Here is a 22,849-nt window from a genome sequence, read left to right on the forward strand (position 1 = left end):
GTCTCTGCTTCATACATGATGGGATTAAGGTAAGCCACCATTCCCATCTGAATTTTATGTAGGTTCTGGGGATCGAAACCCCAGTCATTTTCGTGCAGCAAGCACTTTACCCATTGAGTCATTTCTCAGCCTAATCTTGGTTTTTATGTTGGTTTGCACATCTTTCATCAGCTGCAGCCTTTGGTATGGGTCTCTGACGCCACTGTGTTGAGTGGATGTTTAAGTCTCTCCTTGCTATTTTTGGAGCTTGGCTGGTTCTGGATCAGCTGGGTGAGGTTTGAAGTTTAGTGGAGATGATTCAGTCCTGATTTGCATGTGAGGCAGCTGAGGTGATCCCAGCGAGGCTAAGTCATGCTGTGACTTCTGACCCCACTGGCAGGTACTTATTTGAGTTAGCAGAGAAGGTGTGCCAGGGTGGCAGGCGTGAGCCTAAAGAGAGTGGGCTTAAGGTACATGAAGCAACAGAAGCATGGTCTCTGGCCTGAGTAGTTGTCAGGAACTCTGCACAGATCCTCAGAAGCAGGTTAAGATGCCAGTGAAAGAGGAGGTGTGGTCTCTGACCTGAGGAGGCAGGAGTGCTATGTGGGTTCTTCAACACTGGAGATTGGGGTTCCAAAGGATTTGACATTTTCCCTGTCAAAATCCTAAAATGCCAGGGTTAGATGCTGCGGGCACGGGAGGCCAGGTGGCCATGTCAGGAACCCCTCAACATACAGCCACATCTGTCGTTTCCTAATAGTCCTTACAGTGACAGCAGGGCTCATGAAATACCAAAGGAAAAGATGGGCAAAAGGTACTATGTCTCCTTCATCCCACCTTCACCCTTAGTCCAAGTTCCTTGGCTACAAAATGGGGTCATCTACCCCACCCACATGAGGATTGACATGATCAGGAAATTAATTTTACTGTGTTCACAGCACCGAGAGTGCAGGGTTGCTTATAAAAGCATTGTAGTCTAGGCTACCTGTGCCAATAGCTATATAAAGGAAGGAAACAGTTAAAACAACCACTTCATGCTTCCTAGTGGTTAAGAAAACTAAAACCCTTAGACTTGTGCCTCGTTATAGGCTGATGAAGATATAAAGGCACAGCTCTGCCAGGGAAGAAATGAGCAATGGCATCTGATATTTAAATTGCCTTTTTAGGGCTCCAGAAATAGTCAGCACAGTATTTTAAGAAGAATTTTGATTTGTGAATACAATTTACTTTTCTCGGACTTACATAACAGTAACATTTCATTGAAAAAAACTACTTCATTAGAAAATTTGCAGTTTGTTTTATTATAATCAAAATATTTCTTGGGCTATTCAAAGTTTCCTGGATACTCCTCGAAATTAAATCTTAATTTGGAAGAATATTTTTCTATAAACATTTATTACAACAACAATCATTAAAGAGAGATTAAAATATTAACATAATCCAGGCAGAATTTACAAGCAAATGCCAAGCACAGACCATATACATTCTGAAATGTGTGTTGGAGAGGATTCAAATAAACTTCCTGACCTTTAACTCAAGGGGCACTGCCAAGACCCTTTATCTTCATTATTTCTCAGTAAACTCCAAAGAAAACACCTCAGAAGGAGAGTCTTAAGTTCATAAGACTCTAAAAAGTCAAGTCAACCTATATGGAAAAATGATATCCAAAACTAAACTTGCAACTTAGTAATGCAAAAGGTTTTTGACAGATGGCAGGAAAACCTCAGTCTCCCTTGGTTTTGATGTACATAGCCCTACAATTAGTATCTCTTTCTTTTACTTTTAAGGGAATTTCTTTGTGGTCATGGTACCATAAAATGCAGCTATCTAGAGGAGGTAGTACCTAGAGACCTTCTGTGGATCTTAAAATAATGTTAGCGCAAGATACAGCCAGACACATGTAGAACCAAGGACATGCTGAAGAGGTGGGTCTGGGTTGAATGCAATATGATGATGATGGTGGTGATGGTGGTGCTGCTGGTGCTGGTGCTGGTGCTGGTGCTGGTGCTGGTGCTGGTGCTGGTGCTGGTGCTGGTGCTGGTGGTGATTGTGGTAGTGGTAGTGATTGAGGTGATGGTAATGATGATAAAAACATGGTCTAAAATATAGGGCAACTGATGGCTGACTATAACTTGGTGATTTTCATTGACTTCCTATAGGTTTCAAGACATTATGCCACTATGCAAAATATAGGAGCTCTGCCTTTAGGAGTAATTATCTAGGTTCTTGGTTTTGTCATGGAGCCCTTGGATGAAAGGCCAGACCTAAGACTGGAACCAAAATGCCAACTTGTTTACGCTCAGCAAGTCTGTGCCAATCTCCAGGAGGCAAAAGGCTACCAAAGGAAGGGCACTGTGGGCAGGAGGGAATGGGACGCACAAAAGACATGAGGCTGTGCTGGGTGGTGACTCGATAAGTCTTTAGCATGAGCATAAATGGCAGACACCAAAGCCTGAAGAATTTTATGCTCTCCCATTAAGTTAAAAAAAGAAAAGAAAAGAAAAGGGACATAAGTGGGATCTGTCTTAGTTTGGGTTTCATTGCTGTGAAGAGACACAGGCAATTCATAGAAAGGTAAACATTTAATTGGGGCTGGTTTACATGTTCAGAGAGTCAGTCCATTATCATCAAAGCGGGAGCGTGGCAGCATCCAGGCAGGCATGGCACGGGAAGAGCTGAGATCTTGATCTGAAGGCCAGTAGGAGAAAACTGGCTTCCAGGGAGTTAAGAGGGTATCTCAAAGCCCACACCCAAAGGGGCACATTTCCTCTAACAAGGCAACAAGGCCACTGCTATTCCAACAAGGCCACACCTAATAGTGCCACTCCCTGGACCAAGCATATACGAACCACCACAGGATCTCAGATTACTAGCTATTATACTGCCTTCTGGCTTTTAGATGTTTTTTTTCTTTTGTCTGTTTAAAGCACTTACCATCAAACTTTGCAAGGCTACTGATATCCGCTCCAAGTTCTGAGGTGACAGGTAGTGCTTGACGAACTTTCAGGTTTGTTTCCCTGTTAAATGAAAAAGGACATGAATTTTTATATGAAACAATTCAACAGTCTCCTACTAAAGTGATCTTATAGGGGGCAGTACACACAGAATCTAAGTGAGGAGACCCACAACGCGTGCGCACACACACACACACACACACACACACATACACACACACACCCATACACACACACACACACACACACATCACACACACACACACACACACACACACACACACACACACACACACACACACACACACACACACACCCACACACACACACACACACACACACACACACACACACACACACACACACACACACACACACACACACACACACACACACACACACACACACACACACACACACACACACACACACACACACACACACACACACACACACACACACACACACACACACACACACACACACACACACACACACACACACACACACCATCTCAGCAAAACAAGTGGCGCCTCAGGATCTACAGCTGGCATTCTCCTCACAATGATCTGTGTAACAACACAGAGATCTGCTTCGAATTTGTGTTCAAACGAACACAGAACATAAGAAATACGGTCTCATTCGAACCTACTCACACACTCTAGATGAGCTATAAACACTGGCACTAGGAACACCACTGCCAAATGGAGGCCAGGATCACTCAGGCGTCTGCTATCTATGGAGTTTTGTTTGCAAAAAGGACAGCCCTGGCTACTTTTACAGTAGCTGAACTTTTAATGGGGAAAAGAATGCAGCTTTCTTTCTTCTTAGAGTACCAATTCAAGAAACCCTTGTTGGTTGTTGCCACAACCAACAAGCCAGGCAGATCACAGAGAACTGTTCTTATGACCGGGACCACACACCCATTAGATAGCAGACACTGCTGCTAACAGCCATTGGCCGTCGGGGACTGTACGGCCACCTCTCCTATACTGTGTTAAAGAGAGTGTCATGCCAGCTCCCTCAGAATTCTTTCCTCACCTCTTCAACAAACTCTAATCTGTTTTCCGTGAAATCATGTGACCTTAGGACTAGCTGGTTCTACTTGGCACCATCCTCTGAAGAATCGATCAGCCTAGTCGTTCTATTAATAAGGTGTTCCTTTTGTTACTGAGCAGTACTCCACAGTGCTCCAATATGCTCCATTTGCACACAAATTCAGAAAGCTATCTGAATTGTTTCTTTTCTGATGTAAGAGAAGCATGTGCCCTGAGTATTCACTATACAGTTTATGGGAACCTAAGTTTTCATTTCTCTGAATGAAAGCCCAGTTTGCCAGACTGAAATTGCTGAGTTGGGTGGTACTTTTATGTTCGGATTTTAAGGCACCAACAAATTATTTTTCCAGAACGAGCATCGCACTTCATGTTCCCTCTGGTAACAGGAGAGTGGCTCTGCCTATCCAAATCTCTGCCAGCTTTGGAAATGTCACTGCTGCTGGTGCTCATGGTTCCGACAGACCCATGGTGACAGACCCTTCTGATAGTCATTTGTATGTCACTAATGACGTTGGGTAACTTTTCCTGTGCTTGTTTGCCCACTGCCTGTCCTCTTGGTCAAATGTTTATTGAAGTGTTACAAAATGCCTATTTCCTAATTAGGGTGACTTTTTTAGTTTGTAAAGCATCTGTTTATAGTCAAGGTAATTCAGGTAGATACTTTGCAAATAGTTTCTACATGTTAGTAAGTCATTACTACTTCCTGTTAGTAGGGCTTTCATAGATCAAAAAATAAATTTGATGAAATCCAGTCCCTCTCTCTCTCTCCCTCCTCCCTCCCCCTCCCTCTCCTCTCTCTCTCTCTCTCTCTCTCTCTGTCTCTCTCTCTGTCTCTCTGTCTGTCTCTCTGTCTCTCTGTCTCTCTGTCTCTCTGTCTCTCTGTCTCTCTCTCTCTCTCTCTCTCTCTCTCTCTCTCTCTCTCCCTTCCTCCCTCTCTAGAGAAACCAACATTGTGCTTGCTTAGGTGAGTGCCAAGTCCCCACTCCCCATAATAATTCTTCTTAAGTCAAATCTAACAAGTCTTTGACTAGTCCGAACCTCAGTCTTTCTCCCTGTTCGACCTAAAATGTTTAGTTTTACTTCTTGCATGTGGATTTAAAGCTATTTCAGTCACCTGTTTCATAGTGAGTGCATAGCCTGTGTTTTCTGAGGAATGGTCCATTTCTTCTAAGTTGTCTAATGTACGTGTGTTCAGCTGATTACAGCAGTTCCTCAGATCGAGCTGGCATTTTTCAGGATGCACTGTTGACTCTCCCTTGTTATTAGTATCTCTCATCTGTCTCTTCCCTTCTCTCTCTCTCTGCCTTCTTGAGGTTTGCAGACTAACTGATGTGTTCAAAGAACCAACCATGTGCCTGAGTTTTACTTTCCTCTGTCTGTATCAGGTTTGTAGAATTTTGCTCTTGCTTGCATTGAATTTATTTTGTATTTTCTAGCTTCTCAAGACAGAGTGGACAATTGACCTGAGGTTAGCTGTCCTTTCAAGTGTATGAATGGCCTCAGCGATGCTAAGTTTCCCCTTAATGCTGCTTTAGCTGTGCCTAAACCAGGCCTGCCCAAACCTGGGTTATACAGGGTGAACTACTCCAATATCTCAACAACTTGAGAAACACTGGCTAAAACTGTATGCTTTGTGTTGTCCAGTTGAGTCCTGCCTTTACTCTTTAGCAGCTTGAGGAAGTTACCTATCTATCTGAGCCTTGGCTTCATGCTTTGTGCAGTGGGTCTCATACAATATCAGGACTGTATAACAAACCTCCCGAGTTATACATATACAGATGGACAGTGCCTACACAGTGTGAGCTGTGCACAGACAGACAGACAGTGCCTATACAGTGTGAGCTGTGCACAGACAGACAGTGCCTATACAGTGTGAGCTGTGCCCAGACAGACAGTGCCTACACAGTGTGAGCTGTGCACATATAGACAGACAGTGCCTACACAGTGTGAGCTGTGCACATATAGACAGACAGTGCCTACACAGTGTGAGCTGTGCACAGACAGACAGACAGTGCCTACACAGTGTGAGCTGTGCACAGACAGACAGACAGTGCCTATACAGTGTGAGCTGTGCACAGACAGACAGTGCCTATACAGTGTGAGCTGTGCACAGACAGACAGATAGTTCCTATACAATGTAAGCAGTCAATGATGTCAACCAGACAATGGAATCTTCTGGAACAGAACAGCTAAGTGGTCAGTAGCTGAACTCCCAAATGGTAGCTGAACTCTCAAAGCCAGTGTCAACATGGCATCATATTCTCCTCTCGTCTCGCCGTGTCTTTATTTGCCTTTTAAAACTGTCTTAGTCTTTCTTCTCAGGAGCCTCTCATTTTCCTTAGAAAATGAAGTTTAAACAAATGAAACCCCCAAAAGGAACCTCACTGAAGTGTACTGGTGTAAAATTAATCCCGTTCACATAACAAGCCAAGTGTTTCTGAAAGAAAATATGCTGAAGAGATAAGTCAGAGTTTTCCAAATAAATTCAGGAGGGAAATTGTTTCAGAATTATTGCCAAATAAACAACAAAGGGCTTTACAATTTAGATTTCTAAGTTTTACAAGGAAATGCAGAAGATGTAAGTCTGACCTCTAAGGACGTTTAGGTCACACTGCAGTCCAAGCAGCCACTCCAATTTAGTACTTACCCATCAAGCTCTGCTGTTTCAACGTAACAGAGACCGTGTGGCTCACTGCTTGACAGGAGCAGCAGGTCGGCCTGATTGAGAAACCGAAGCAGAAGGACGGGTAAAAATCAAGGTTGTTGAAACCTCCCCCTCCTGCATCACCCTCCATAGCCCTGGCAACACCGAGGAGAGAGGCACACCCTCCCACTCCTTTGCCACCACACTTCTGGACCACCAGGGTGTGAGCAGGCCTCCTGGCAACATGCAAACTGCTAGTGATTTGTCTTGCCGGTTTCGAAAGTCGTACATGAACTCTGTTTTCTCTGGATTTAATAATTTCTTATGAAAAACAGAGATCTCTTTCCCTCCTCACCTGCTGGTATCTGAGGAGAGCAAAGTAGGGAAGGAATCAAGGGGGTGAAGAAGCACTGATACAACAGAAGGAAAACCAAAGAGAAGAAGAAATAAAAGTCAACAGGAGCACCGTGGTCGCACGGCGAAGGGACGAAGAAGCGATGGAAGAGTAAACACAAGAAAGGCGGAAGTAGGACCCACGCGGCGATGGAAACGAGAAAGACGAGGGAAAGTGGGGCCCACGCAAAGAGCAGAGAAGGTGCTCTGGAAAATGGCGCTTTAGAGAAGTCATCACCTCAGTGTAGGTTGTGAGCCTAGCCTTTAATGACTGAGCCATCTCCTAGACAGGAAGCCACCAAAAGGAACTCTTGCAAGTGTGATGGAGACAGTGAAGTTTAGCTCTCCACCACTGGTGGCTGGCGTGCGAGCGGCAAGGGAAAGGCTGAGTCCTATTTAAGAGGCAGGGCACAGAGAGTTTGACCGTGCTCCAGTGAGTACATAAATTGGATTTGGGGTTTTTTTTCTATTTATTTTTACTTTTTTAATTTTACGTCCCTGGGGGGAGGTCGTAAGGGTCAGGGGCAGATATGGAAGGACTCAAAACTGAGTTTGATCAGGGTGCATGATGTGAAATTTCCAGAGAGTCAATAAAAATGTTATATTGGAAAAAAACTAAAAAGAGCAACAGTGGTGACCAATGTTATAAAACCAAGCTTTGAAGGTAACATGTTCCAAATATACTCCAAGAAAATGCTAAAATAAGATCTGAATACTTCTAAATGTTACTGAATAAAACATCTAAAGATTTCCCAAAAAAGGGAAAGAAAGGGCATCGTAATTCACTTTTAGAATTCTGGCTGTTTTGGAAACGGTTTTGTTTTTTCTCACATTAAAATTCTTATTTTAAAATAAATGTAATTCTGAAGGATTCCTCTCAAAAGAACTAACTGACCTAAGTTTCAGCAACTTCTTATGAAACTTTAACCTAACAGATCTCTACCTGTGTCTGAAAGTTAACAGGAGACGTCTCTAAACGCTTTCACTTTGAAAAACATCACAACTGTTTTATCTTCAAGTCTTAGATGTTCAAAATCAATCCACCCACTTAATTGGCTGGATTGTTTACATTATCAACTCAAACACAGGCTGGGGGAGATGATGAGCATGGCTTTGTCTCAACGAAGGCTCCGTGACAGCTCCTAGAGGAACGAATGTGTTGCATCCTGGTGACTCGAGAGAGAGCTCTGAAGGAACCATCCCAGAAACCAATCAAGGCAGAAACTGCTTCGTGAGCCCCTCAGTGCGTTCAGTGCAAACCCACACAGAGATCGTGTCCAACTGTAGCCCACTCTTGCACCAAAGCTCACCTAATCCCGACCCAAAAAAGACAGTCTCTTTGCTGTGAGCGTAGATTCGCCTCGATCTCGAGTCATGTGTTTGAGTTTCACCACGTCCCGGCAGACAGCATGACAGCGGGAAAGGTAAATGCCCTTTAGTGCTATGGCTGTCCATCTTAAGCATAGAAAGGTAACTTTAAACGAAAATGAAAATTCCTTCATTGTGATCATGCATAATTAGAACTCTTTAGGATACATAGATAAAGATGTCTGTTGGTATCTGGTGTTGCTTTTCTTCAGAGCTCTGCGTCGATGATAATGCAATGTCCCTGTTCAATATTGAATCTGGCTGTGTTGACGCTTCCTTTGCAGTAAACCAGGACAGATCCACCTCAGGCCTAGCCAAGCGACTAAGATTCCACTGCCACCTAGTGGCTAAGGTCTCTCAACCAGCACTCACCCAACTAACTTCCCAGAGACAGAAACACACCTAGTACTTTAACCCTCCTGCCTAACTGTCCCTGCTCTACCTCCCTGGAAACCTGCCTTCCTACCTCTTCCTAAACATTCTAATGTCACCTGTGCCTTTGATATCTCTGACACTTTCTCTCCTCGCTCACTCCCTCTTCTCTTCCCTACTACTAACCCTTAGAGGCTTTTTTAGTTATCATTAATTGAAGAGGATGTGTAGAAGAACGGGATTGACAGTGTCCATCCAGCAGAGTAAATTGTGGGAGTCATCATCACACAGTTAGACTTTCTAAGGCACTCTGCAATCCTCCTGAAAAGGAACAGGCAAAGAATTGTAGCAATAGCCTTATTAGTCCTTGGTCAAGCTTTTGTCAGAGGTGGTAGGCTGGTAGTGTGAGCAAACTACAGAAAGACCACGGCAGAGACATAGAACAGGGAAAGTGTGTTTGTTCAAATGCCTAGATGGACCAGGCCAAAGCCACCTACTATTAGCCCCTAGTCTTTTATTAGTTATTGATGAAATGACTTAGCAACGACTCCCACAAAGGAAGCAGCATGCAGCATACTCCAACACAAACGCCTTTCCCCAGCTTTCATGGGCAAGAGAAAAACCCAAGCAGATACCTAGTGGAAGCATAAAAGTATTCCCATCAGAAGAAACTTGAGAATAACCTACTGGATTATCTTTGAGTCCTCAGAACCAAACACATTGTCTCCAGGGTTTGTTGGGTGTAAATGTTTGCTAAGTTAAAGAATAAATGAAAGCACCAAGGAATGGTATCAATCCACAGCCATCAAATTCTCTAAGAACTTATAAAACACTCTCATAACTGAATCGCTTCATTGCCTATGCAAATCTGTGAGGGGATAAGACTGTTCTCTATGTCTGCACAAGGAGCCTTCGTAAGTCGTGCCTCTCCCAGCAGGGAAGGGAGAAGGGACGCCCCTATATCCAGTGGTGAACTAAATTAAGTCTTGTGCAGTCAGTGGCCATCAGAGGTCATGGTCTCACCATGCCTACTTGAGGAACCTAAGACTACAGTGCTGACATCACCCTCAACAATGCTCCAGGATTAAGTTATGGGGCTAGAAAGAGGTCACAGCCCTGATCACAAGACAAACACTCTGCTCTGGTGGCTGCTTGGTGCTGGGATGACAGCTATGAGAAACAGAAATGTCTCACTTTGCTTGCTATGTCTGTTTTGTCTGTTGCTGTTCAGAACATCCTGGTGCGTGAGTGTTGAAATACCAGAGCCGTTGCAGAGGAAACGATGCATTTGTGGAACAATTGTGAGCATCACTTCGGGGGCTCCCAGGACCTTCTAAACTGTAGAGCTCTTCATCTTCGCTGTCATACACATTATCCCTACTTCCAGTATAAAATACTAATCTAAAAACCCATGTATCATGAGTCAAAGTTTACAATTAAATCAAAAAGTGAACGTGTGTGTGATTACAAGTAATGTAATAATTCAAACTTTAAAATGTCAGATCCAGTTAGCATATGTTGGAAATCATTCACCGTGTGCTGGTTATATCATTTTGTTTTGCTTTGCTTTCATGATCAAAATTTTCAATAAAAAAAATGATTGAAAATAAGACAGGGGCCTGAGGAGATAGCCCGGTGCCTAGGAACACTTTCTTTGCAAACATGAGAACCTGAGGTTGGATCTCTAGCAGCCATGAATTCAGGCATGACCAACTACCCGTGTAGACCCAATGCTACAGACCACTGAGACGGGCACACAATCAGCCTCGATGAAAGACAGCAGGCCCAGGGTCCAGTGGAATACCATGTCTCAATGGAATGAAAAGAAGAGTAGAAGAGGGCACTTGGTGTCTCCTCTGTGTCTCCAACACATCCACCAGTACAGCCAAGCACACCTGCATTCATATGTGTACACACACACATCCACACACATGAAAAAAACTTGTTTATAAGAGAAAATGAGAAAAGGGTGGTTGGTAAGAAGAAGAATGCTAGAGGAATAACAGTGTGCCCTTCTTCACACCCAAGCCCTTTCTCTGGGCAGAGCAGACTCCTTCCTTCTGAACTGGAGACTTAGAAATGGAGCATGGACCACTTACTTCTTTTACTTTCACTTTTGAGGGGAAAATGTGTTTTGTCCCTTTATTCTTTCACAAGAAGCTGGGTTTTATTAAAAATATTTAAGTCGTACAACCAAACCTTTAACTGCAGCAAACACACAAAGCACATGTTTAGGGGAGGCTTTTCCACATGCGTCCCATGGCCAAATTCTCAGTGTCCAAATAAGCTCAGGATCTGTCACGGGTTTGTCCCCACCACTGGTCAGCAAGACAAGCTGGCACTAGTGCTGAGTGTGGGCCCAGTGTTAAAGAGAGCACAGTGCCCAACTCTAGGTTCAAAGTTTAACACCGTCAAGAACTCTAATGTGTTTCTTGTGTGGTTCTCCTAATGCATGTTGACCTCATTGTGACATATGAATTATAAAATTTGGAGGTCTAGAATTCAGCCCCAAACTCTGTGCTTTTGAATTAACAGAAGAGAAGGGGGAGGCAGTGGAGGGGGGAAGGTGGAAGGAAAGGAGAAAGGGTAGGAAAAGGAGTGTGTTAGTTCTTGTCCACTTGACACAAACTGAGGTCATCTAGGAAGAGAGACCTTAATTGAGGAAAATATGTGCATCACATACTCTAGGCAAGTTTTTTTTTCTTTCTTTTTTCTTTCTTTTTTTTTAAGTGATTGATGTGGGAGGCCACAGCCCACTGTGGGAGGTGCTGTTCCTATGCATGAGGTCCTGGGCTGTGTGAGAACGCAAGCCAAGCAAGCCATGAAGAGCAAGCCAGTAAGCAGCACTCCTCCATGGCCTCTGTGTCAGCTCCTGCCTCCAGGTCTCTGCCCATCTTGAGTTCCTGCCTTGTCTGCTTTCAGGAGGGACTTTAAGCTATAAACTGAAGTAAATCCTTCCCTCCCTGGTTGCTTTTGGTCGTGGTCTTTATCACAGCACAGAAAGAAACTAAACTAAGTCAGAGAAGAAACACGAAACAAAGGTACCTAATTCTAGTGTGTCTTCAAATTTCAGGTGAACTCCTTTTCTTGTCCAGAATTTACTGATAAACAGGTATAAATGGGCTGAAAGTTCAAACTTTGAACAGTAAATATGCACTAAAACTTAGCACTCCATGGATCATTTGGTTTCCAGTAGCCAGATCTGGAGCCCCTAATTCTAGAAACCCGACTAAAAGCAACTGTTCTGGAAAAAAAACAAAAAAAAACAAACAAAAAAAAAAAAACACACAGACTGCAGTGCTTGAGGAGTGGGTGCCAGGGTGAGAGTTTCCTGATTCAACTTTTGGCTCTCCATTAGCAAGCTATTTGAGGAGAGCACACCTGTGTCTTAACCACCTACGGGGTGGAAATAATGAAACAATAGAGAAACTGCCCTCACTGGGTCAAGATGAGCAGTAAGCTAGCTAATTCATATAAAGTGATTGTAATATTGGTATGTGACACAGTCTTAGCCACTGTGATCATTATCTTTATGACCAGGCTTCCCAAGGTCTACTCCAGAATAAAAAGCCCTAAATGTGTCTTTTCTAGAGATCTGTGACTGTCACTATACAGACATAAGCCCCACTGACAGGTCCTGCCTCTGGGCAGCAGGGAGACAGGATACTTCTCTCTGGGGACTACAGTGCTTCATCTGTAAAAGCTTTGCTTGCCTTTGAAACTATTTGTAGGTGTGGAATAGCTACACATAGACAACCCTTGTGTGAAGTGACTTGATTAGGGAAATGACAGCTTTCACAATAGTCCCAAAATAATATAAAATATCTTGGTGTGACTTTAGCCAAGCAAGTGAAAGATCTGTATGACAAGAACTTCAAGCCTCTAAAGAAAGAAATTGAATAAGATCTCAGAAGATGGAAAGATCTCCCATGCTCATGGATTGGCAGGATTAATATAGTAAAAATGGCCATTTTACCAAAAGCAATCTACAGATTTAATGCAATCCCCATCAAAATCCCTACTTAATTCTTTATAGAGATAGAAAGAGCAATTTGCAAACTCATTTGGAATAACAAAAAACCCAGGATATAGAAAACTATCCTCAACAATAAAAGAACTTCTGGAGGAATCACCATCCCTGACTTCAAGCTGTTTTACAGAGCAATAGTGATAAAAACTGTATGGTATTGGTACAGAGACAGGCAGATACAGGAGTGGAACAAAAACAGAATTGAAGACCCAGAAATGAACCCACACACCTATGGTCACTTGATATTTGACAAAGAAGCTAAAACCATCCAATGGAAGAAAGATAGCATTTTCAACAAATGGTACCGGTTCAACTGGAGGTCGGCATGTAGAAAAATGCAAATTGATCCATGCTTATCACCCTGTACAAAGCTTAAGTCCAAGTGGATCAAGGACCTCCACATCAAACCAGATACACTCAAACTAATAGAAGAAAAAGTGGGGAAGCATCTCGAACACATGGGCACTGGGGAAAATTTCCTGAACAAAACACCAATGGCTTATGCTCTAAGATCAAGAATTCACAAATGGGACCTCATAAAACTACAAGGCAAAGGTCACTGTCATTAGGACAAAACGACAACCAACAGATTGGGAAAAGATCTTTACCAATCTTACATCTGCTAAAGGGCTAATATCCAAAATATACAAAGAACTCAAGAAGCTAGACTCCAGAGAGACAAATCACCCTATTAAAAATGGGGTACAGAGCTAAACAAAACATTCTCAGCTGAGGAATATCGAATGGCCGAAAAGCACCTAAAGAAATGTTCAACATCCTTAGTCGTCAGGGAAATGCAAATCAAAACAGCCCTGAGATTCCACCTCACACCAGTCAGAATGGCTAAGATAAAAAACTGCCAAGGTTGGACCCCCAGTGCAGGGTAATTTCAGGTTGGGGCTGGGGGTAAGGGGGGTGGATGGGGGAAAACACCCGTATGGGGGAGGGGAGGAGATGGGGGTTTATGGACAGGAAACTGGGAAAGGGAATAACATTTGAAATGTAAATAAATATATCTAATAAAATTTAATTTAATTTAATTTAAAAAAAAAGAGGTACCAAGGTGCCTCCGAGGACTTGGCAGATCCTTTTCTTCTCTTTAAGCAGGAGTCACAGAGAATAATGGAAAGTTTTTAAGTGTTCTCTTTACTGTTAACAGTCAGAGCTGAGCATTGTGATTGTGGACATCAGGAAAATAATTTAGAGCAATTAAAATTCAAAACATATTCTTATACTTGCCTCCTGGGACTTATTTCACAGACGGCATTGCAACAGTAAACAGACATTGATTCTCAGCCAGTTCTTTAACCATCTACCTCCACCCCACCAACAGAGGGTGTTCTTTGGACAGGTGCTACCTCCTACTGTCCTCTTCCCAGTCGTTAATGAGTGGGAAAGAAGCCAGATGTGTCATTTAAGTCACATAAAATGAAAGTACAATGACTATAAATGAGAACCCGGCAGACTGTCCCGAGTCTTCGAGGGGCCCAAACCACGGGGTACTATGAGACCTGTTTTGGCTGTCCTGACAACATCTTGCTTAGTTTTGTTTGGGTTTCCAGCTATTTTCCAAAACCTTAAGGTTGCCAGAGAATTAGCCACTTGAAGTGTGAACTCATCTGCAAATGGTTTGGTTACCCGGAAGTTCCTTCACGCATGCTCTTCGTGCATGCTCCTCTGCACTCTGAGCGCCCAGATGGCGAGGTGGTAGGTGGGTGATTAGGAGATGGAGTGACCGCACTCCCGACTGGGTTGTTGTTCTTTTAAAGAGATTTTAGGGCCATATTTTTCCATCATAAAATATCTCAAATTTAATGAAGAAAGCAACTTGATTCATACAATTGCGTACAACACAAAATTTTCCTAAGTGACCTAATACTTCGGATCTGTAACATTTTTAGAACCTTAGGTTTAACTTGAACTGCCGTTCCCTGTTTACGTTTCAATGGCTGGACGATTTTTACTTAAGAAATCACAACATTAGTTGTTTACAGATATAAATTATGATGCCCGATGTTCAAAACACTCACTAATTCACATTTTATCAATTTAAAATCATAAGTTAAGCTTTAGCGTGCTTTCTTCAAATGTGGTACAGTTTAAGAACACTAATTGCAATATTAAGAAATCACATTCAAAATGTATGAAAACATTTTAGGGTACTCAGAAACATTTTTAAACTCTTATTTACATAAACAATTCACATATTGACTTAGATTGTCCTGCATTTCTTGTGTTTTTGAGGGGAGGAGAGAGAAAGAAACCCTCTGCATTATCCAAGTCACAGTGTCTCCAAAAGTCACTCTTTTAAAGTATTTGTAATTGAGAATTTGTACTAATGTCTAAGGGTGAGCCCTCCTTGGTGACTCTAGATACGATGCGTGTGGATTTACTAAATCTGCCAATGCTTCAATGTGTGTTATCCTCATTTGAGATCAAGTCATACAATAGTGAATACTCACAGCGACAAATTGGTTGTTTTCTAATTTAATGATGTCTCCAACTTTAACGTTCATCCATTTTTCATTCTGCAGTCTGAGAAGAGAACAGAAATATTCTGTTCACTAATGGAGTAGAATAAAAAGTAGAGTGGAGAGAAATATCATAGGCACATGACAGACTAGAAGAGTCAGATGAGACTTTGTGACGATGGGAAATTAAAGGACAACTGCATGACCAATGAACAGTGTGGTGTCAGAGGCATTAAGTGATTCATCTGTAGATTTCCAGTGAGTTCTGACACACATAGACAGAGGTCAAGACTCTGAACTGTTGGCTGAGGGTCCGTGAAATGGAATGATCCCAATTCAATGCCGTTTTTATACAACCTCTGTTGCCTCTCACAGAATCCAGCTAGCTACACCCTCCTCAAGCTCTCAGCTAGTAAGTACAGGAACAGCACTACCACATCTCAGAAGTCCGGTGACTGGAGTAGCATCTAACAAGCTAAGACAGTGGCTCAGAACAGAGATCAACAGCTGCAACCTTTCTTTGAAGGTTGTGCATGTAATGGTGTCCCATGCTCACACTGCACCACGTCCAAAAGGGTTGGGATGAAAGGTGATAGGGCTCATTGGATCTAGCCCCAGGGTTACAAGGGAGTCAGGGTTTCCCAGAGCCACAGGCCTTGCAGAAACAGACCACCGGCCGCTGGATATTGGATGTCAGACCCTGTCTTCGGAGACTCCTTGAAATGTAAACCAGCTTTGCTTTCCACACTGACTGTTCTCACCCTGCTTCTTAGCAATCCCTCCTTTGAAGCAAAGACCGCTAGAACAAGATGGGTGTCCCCAGTAAGCCAAGGCAGCCAGGTGAACTCAGATGTGCGACTTTTCAAAACTAGCCCGGTCTACTTGCTTTAAAGGCTAAGAAATAGATTTAAATATTTATACAACTGTGAAATGTGCCTCAAACTGTCAACCCGGCTGGGTCATTTGGCTGAAAAGCTCAAAGAACTGCTCTTTAATGCAGATCCAAGTACATGTTGTTCTGGAAGTTTCTAGGCTGCAGCATTTTTATCTCTAGCCAAAATCTAATCATTTTTTTTCAGTGTCATGCCCTGTGTGCTGAGAAAACAGGAAGCCGTGTGACCCTCACTTGTCGTTCTCTTTAAGGCACAGGGTATTGCTATTTCTCGTGGGGCCTCCTCCCTTGTAGCATCAGTGACATCTCTCAGAGGCTGTTATTGGACATATGATGGAGTGGAGAAGGACTTCTTCTGTGGCTCATGGTCATTACATTGCTACCGAAATGTTCTGCAGTCCCTCTTGAAAGTCTCTGTTTTGGGAGGCTAGGACCACCTTAAGTTTTGTTTTGAAATTCTTTCTACACCTCCTACTTCTATGGTCTACTCTCTGGACGGATCCACAGAAAATCGTGAGTGCTACCTCCCCCTGAGAGCACAGCCTCACTCAACTGCCTCTGAAATGACCTACACCATGAACTAGCAGGCACTCTGCCAGACAAATGACCTACACCATGAACTAGCAGACACTCTGCCAGACAAATGACCTACACCATGAACTAGCAGACACTCTGCCAGACAAATGACCTACACCATGAACTAGCAGACACTCTGCCAGACAAATGACCTACACCATGAACTAGCAGACACTCTGCCAGACAAGCGGCAGAGCCCTAACAGGAAGAGCGCATAACCCTCACAGAGTAAGACCAGGATGGAGTTAGAGATTATGAAGGAACACCAAGTAGATTTCTTAAGACGGGGAAAAGCAACGCCACTCTTATTATTAGAGTTTTGTAGGAAAGGTGCCTGGAGTTACTGGAAAACCATGGGCTCTGTGAGACGTCTTCATTAATCCTTTATTTAAGCTGCTATGCAAGAAGCAATGTGCAAAATGGCATCAAAGTATAGGGGTCTGCACATTGTTTTTTGTATTCTATCTTATAAAGTACATAAGATACTAATCAATAGAAACTTGGACATGTATCCAAGATACACTAAGGGTCATTGCTACAAAGTAGCCAAATTTACCAAATGAGTAAAAATCAATGAATACTCACAAATGATTTAAATTACTGTGTTCCGAACCCAGCTATTTTCTTTGCACTTCCTGCTGCTACCACTACCGAGAGCAATGCAATGTCCCCCTACAGCTTAGGGAAGAGATTTGCTTAAAAGATCATCCTCAAAATATTGATGAAACGGTTTGTGCGATTTCAGCTTGTGTGACGGCTGAAGCAGTGAATACGGGTTCTCCCAGCTGTGGCTGTGCGCATGTGCTGCATAGGTGCCCAGTGGCGGCGGAAGCAATGGGCACAGGGGCTCCCGACTGTGCCTGTGCGCATGTGCTGCGGAGGTGCCCAGACTCGGTTCAAGGCATCCTGCATCCAGGCTCCGCTGAGTGGACCCGGATGGCCTGTGGGCTGTAAAAACAACACAACCCCAAGAATTTGACATTTTTCAACCTAACTTTTTCCTCCATCCGCAGAGACTCTCCCAAAAGCATAGGAGTTGTAACCTTTCGTTTTCTGAAACAAATTCACCTAATTGTTCTGGGATTGTCAGAATTCAAGATTTGGGGAAACCCTTCACTATACAGTTAGATACAATCTAGCTAGGTCTTCCTTGAACCAGATGTATTTAAAAATAGATGGGATAATAATGTATCCTTTAACTTAGTAAATAATCCATTAAAAAAAAGGTCACAACATTTAGATCTAAAAGATCCCATAAAACAGGTGGTATTTAAAAACCACGGGATTTAGAGAAACACTAGGACTCTCTTCAGAACATGGGGAGTAGAGTTGAAGAAAAGGGGGTGGCAGCAACTTCTCCACAAAAACTGTTATGACTTGGTCTGTATCTACTTTCTCCGGCAAAGACACAGTATGCTGAGGGCTGGAGGCTCGGCTGAAAACCCCTGGGTTTTCAAGCCTAAGGTTGAAATAGCACCCAGCAGAGCTGCACAGCACTCTTGGCTCCACAGACTAAACTCAAAGGTTTCCCATAAGTCAGACTGCGACCCATCACTGAAGCGAAAGGGCAGAAGGTTCGCCTGTAAAATGGACCTTCAACGATGATGGCATCCTTTCCAAGAGAATACTTCCGGCCTCCCATTTAGTGATACTAATTCCAGGGCAGGGGAGGGGATTTCCCATGGAAGTCCTAAGGTACTAGAGAGTGAGAATGTAATTGTTCTCCCCTAATTAGCCAGTCATCCTTCTCACACCAAGCTCGGTTCCTTTAGTATTCAGCACATGCCAGCACTAGGAAATTCAGAAGTATTCCCTGATCAGAGAGACCTTTGTTCAATGCTATATCATCGGAATTTAAGCAACTATTTCTGATGCCATTCAATACAGATTTCTTGAATGACTTCTAAATAGATTAAGGAATATAAAAATCAATATTCCAAACAATGTATTAAATAACACCATTCTCCTAAATATATAATATTTCTAGCAATCCACAATGTTTAGTGCCTACTTCTGCATCCCTGAGCACAGATCCCTTCACATGCGGAGTCGCAGATAAAATACAAATGACACCCAATCACATGTGAGCTTCAGATACAGCATATTGTTTTATGTATCCCTTGTGATACTCGGGATGCTGGGTACTAAACGTCATTGCCATGAGTCTGGGATTTGAATGTAAATAGTTTTAAATTTAGATTTGTCGCATATGGTAAGACTATTAATATTTAACTTATCTCCCTTAATCCTCATGACCATTCATGAGTTGGGCCCCGCTTCTACTCAGATCACACAGGGGCTCCAAGATGTCGGAATGTTTACTCTCTTTGAAATATCTATTTAAGATTCAGATGCCCATGCACCTTGATACAGGCATCCCACTTAAAGAGCCGAGTACAAGGGTTTCACTGCAGCATCACTTACAGAAGTCAGCTAACAGACCACGGATACGACCATAGAATGCTTACATAATCGTGGATTATACGTATTCAGAAGAATTAACTGTCACTACCTGCACAGTCAGAAGAATAATGTAACCAAATGAAGATGACGGTGGATCTGTATGCACTACCATGAAACAGGATCCAAGTCCATTGTTAGGTTAAAAGGGAGTGTCCAGACCTGCCCCTGCACAGCAGGATCCATGGGCTGAGACAGGGGTCTTCCTAAGCAAGCTTTTTCTAAAAACTTTTTCTTTTATTTTTTGAGATTATATCATGTCATTTCTCCCTTCCTTTTCTTTCCTCCAAATACTCTCATAGATCCCCTCCCTTGTTCTCTCTCAAATCATAATCTCTCTTTTCCGTAACTGTTGTTGAATGCACATGTTTATGTATATGATATATATGTATATGTAGTATACATATGTGTGTATGTGTATGTGTACACGCAAACATTTTCCTAAATAAAACCTGCTCAATCTGTGTAACGTCATTCATATGTATGTTTTCGGGACTGACCCCTTGGTTTTGGATAATCAGTTGCTGCGCTCTCCCCTGGGGAAGACTGCTTCTCCCACTCTCAATAGTCCCTACAGTTCTCCTTAGTCCCTACAGTTCTCCTTAGTCCCTACAGTTCTTCGTGTACATTTGAGGCCATGTGAGCCTCCCTGTTCATGTTAGCACATCTGTCGGCGTCATCCTTGTTTAGCTCCTGTTTAAGCAGCCGCATTGGTGAGACTTGTGGGTTGCTTCTGATATTCTTAGGAGACAAAGTCTCACAGGAAACCACCTAATCTTTCGGCTCTTACAATCCTTCCTCCCCTCTTCCTCAGTGTTCCCTGAGCCTTTGGCTTGAGAGTTGTAGTGTAAGCATTTCCATTGTTCTGGACATTTTGACTAATTGTGGTTTTGTCTAACAGTCTCCATCTGTCGCAATGAGAAGTTTCCTTAGTGGGTGGTGAGGACAACACTTATCTGTGGGCATAAGGACAAATATGTAGAGTATAGTTAAGGGTTGTGCTAGTAATAAAGTGGTAGTTGTAGATCTCCTCCAAGATCCATGACGTCACTAGCTGTGGGCGTTGGCTAGGTTTCCAGTACCAGGCATGGTTTTCCTTTTGTTGAGCAGGAACTAGAGAGCCATTGGTTATTGCCAGCATATGTATGCCACTTCTGCATGCACATATGTATGGTTATCTGCCATGCTGGTCCTTGCTTATACACATACTTTAACATACTTCTAGTTTGATTCTGTTGCCACGATAAACACCATGACCAAAAACTTGAGGAGAAAAGGATTTGTGTTATCTTATACATCCAGGTAAAAGTCCTTCACTAAGGGCATGAACTAAAGCAAAGACCACTGGGAGAATGCTGGTACTGGCTGGACCCCCAGGGCTTGCACAGCCTGCTTTCTTATATAACCCAGGGCCACCTGTCTAGAGATGGCACTGCCCACAGTGGGATAGGCCCTTCCACATCAATCATTAGTCAATAAGATTCTCCCAAGGACTCACCCTCAGGCCGGTCGGATGAAAGCAGTTCTTCAGCTGTGATTCCCTCCCTCCAAATGATGCTAGTTTGTATTAATTTAATAAAAAAAATAGCCCTCACTCAAGCCTTTAAAACCTCCATGAAGGCATTCTGGAGATGTGTGAGTATTTGCCACTGGTGAATGGAAACTCCGGGAACCAGAAAGAAGGCTTTACATCCATCCCAGACTCGGTCGAACAGCTCGGTTTTTTCATCATTACATCAGCTAACATTTATATAGGTCAGTTGGTTTAAAAAAAATTAATGAGTGCTCCTTTAGATTTGTTTATTTCATGTATAGATGCTCCAGCTGCATTTATCTTTGTACTACATGTATACAGTGCCCAAGGAGACCAGAGAAGGGCACTGGATCCCCTGGACCTGGAGTTACACGTGTTGTGAGCTACCATGGGAACTAAACCCAGGTCCTCTCCAAGAGCAGCCAATGCTCTTATCCCCTGGGCCACCTCTCTAGCCTATGAAAGCTTTCTTTGGGTTACATGTAAGTGGCAAGGCTTCCACTGGAACCCAACTTTGTCTGGTTATAAAATTCATGCCATTAATAATTCTGCATCCATTGTTCTCACTTTTCTTTCTGTGTTAAGTATATCCTACCTGCTCTAAAAGAGAGTGGGCCCTGAGGAGCTGGAAGAGTTTAAGTAAGGCAACGGTGCACAGTCCCAGTATTCAACACCAGCTGGTCCAAAGATAGCATGCAGTCATGGTCTCCTGACATAGATGCTCACTAGACAGCAGGGGCCTCTGGTTCTTCTCAACTCCAGCACTGTCAGAATTGAGCTAGAATAAAGCGGATAGTTTGGCCTCAAGCCTCTAATGATTATACTGATGAGCAGGATCTCATTATGTGGAGAATGAACATAATGCTCATAACTTTGGAATCTACTTCTTTTGAAGAAAGTGGATATATCTTTGTTCCCTTTTCTTGGCAAAACACCACACACAGTGGTAAAAATCACATGAGAGGGTCATGGTTGGCAGTGGAGGGGCTTTTCCCACTGCGTTACCACAGATGGAGGAGAGAAAAAGCAGAGAAAAGAAAGGTTGTAGTGCTATAGTGCAGATGGCTTAACCAGAGAAGAACAACCAGCCATGTAGATGCCCTGTCTGGTTCCTGAGTCCTACTCAGGTGTATACTCAGAGGCAGAATCTACGGACAATATCAAACCTTACCTTTTGGAAGCAAGCTTATCCCTCGCTTACTAGTTCTGTCTGAACAATAACGCTACTGAATGTTATACAAAACAAACTTCTCAGAATCAACTCTTCCAGAGCCCCTCTGCAGTTAACCCATAAGGAAGCCAGAACTCAAAACCATTTCAGAGGAATATAATTGCCTTTGCTTGCATTCATTAACACTGAGGGAAATGCCCTAAACTGGCCAGAGAAAGCAGAGCCGTCCATTCAGAATCCTTTGACAGCACAGCCACGGACATCAGCTTACAAGAAGTTGATTGACACATCTCTCAGGAAAGAGCTCTGAATGTTGTAATTCCAAGATAAAGGATCCATGTTGCATTTTTTATTGCCTCTGATAACAGTCTTAACTAAATTTCTGAAAGCTATCAGACAAGCAAATGTCTACTGAAGCAGACTATATTATAATTTTAATATAGTAAAAGTGTTAAGTAGAAATGTGAAACCCCAGCAGTGTTGATACAAAGCACCTTTTGAGGGTGATATGGTTGGCTGTACCCTGAAAACTAATGCTTCTGGAAACAACGCCCGTAATTTCTTAACACAAAGCCTAAGTAAAAGTAACCCTGAGAGATTATGAACTCTGTCACTCATTAGATCTGCAGTCAGATTCAGTTCTAACCAGTTTCTTAGAAAAAAATTAATTTACTTTAAAATAAACTGTGATACCTATCCTGTTGTTTCCTTGGAAACAGGATAACATGTGGGTGAAATTCTTGAGTAGTGACCACTCGGATGACATGTGATGTCATCCTCTGTTAATGAATTCAAGACCACCCTTCTACGGTTGGCATAATCACCGTAAGCTGGACACCATGCTGAGTATCAGGATTACAGGGGCTCTTACTACAAACCATAATCACCAAATAATCTAGAAGATAGTGGAAAATAGAAATCTGGTTCTTAAATAGACACAAGTAAAT

At 42.9% G+C, this 22,849-nt stretch overlaps 1 protein-coding gene across 1 annotated transcript in view; it reads right to left on the reverse strand.

The window, feature by feature from the left end:
- The window catches only part of Atp8b4 (ATPase phospholipid transporting 8B4 (putative)), a 192,105-nt gene that overhangs the window by 97,819 nt on the left and 71,437 nt on the right, over positions 1 to 22,849 (reverse strand). Inside the window, exons 6-8 of the mRNA XM_032902598.1 lie at positions 15,261 to 15,333; positions 6,639 to 6,709; positions 2,914 to 2,996 (exon numbers count right to left, since the gene is read on the reverse strand). Of these exons, the coding sequence (XP_032758489.1) occupies positions 2,914 to 2,996; positions 6,639 to 6,709; positions 15,261 to 15,333 (227 nt within the window). The remainder of the gene's footprint in view (positions 1 to 2,913; positions 2,997 to 6,638; positions 6,710 to 15,260; positions 15,334 to 22,849) is intronic.

The sequence above is a fragment of the Rattus rattus genome, chromosome 5 (genome assembly GCF_011064425.1).
Source record: "Rattus rattus isolate New Zealand chromosome 5, Rrattus_CSIRO_v1, whole genome shotgun sequence".
Taxonomy (NCBI): domain Eukaryota; kingdom Metazoa; phylum Chordata; class Mammalia; order Rodentia; family Muridae; genus Rattus; species Rattus rattus.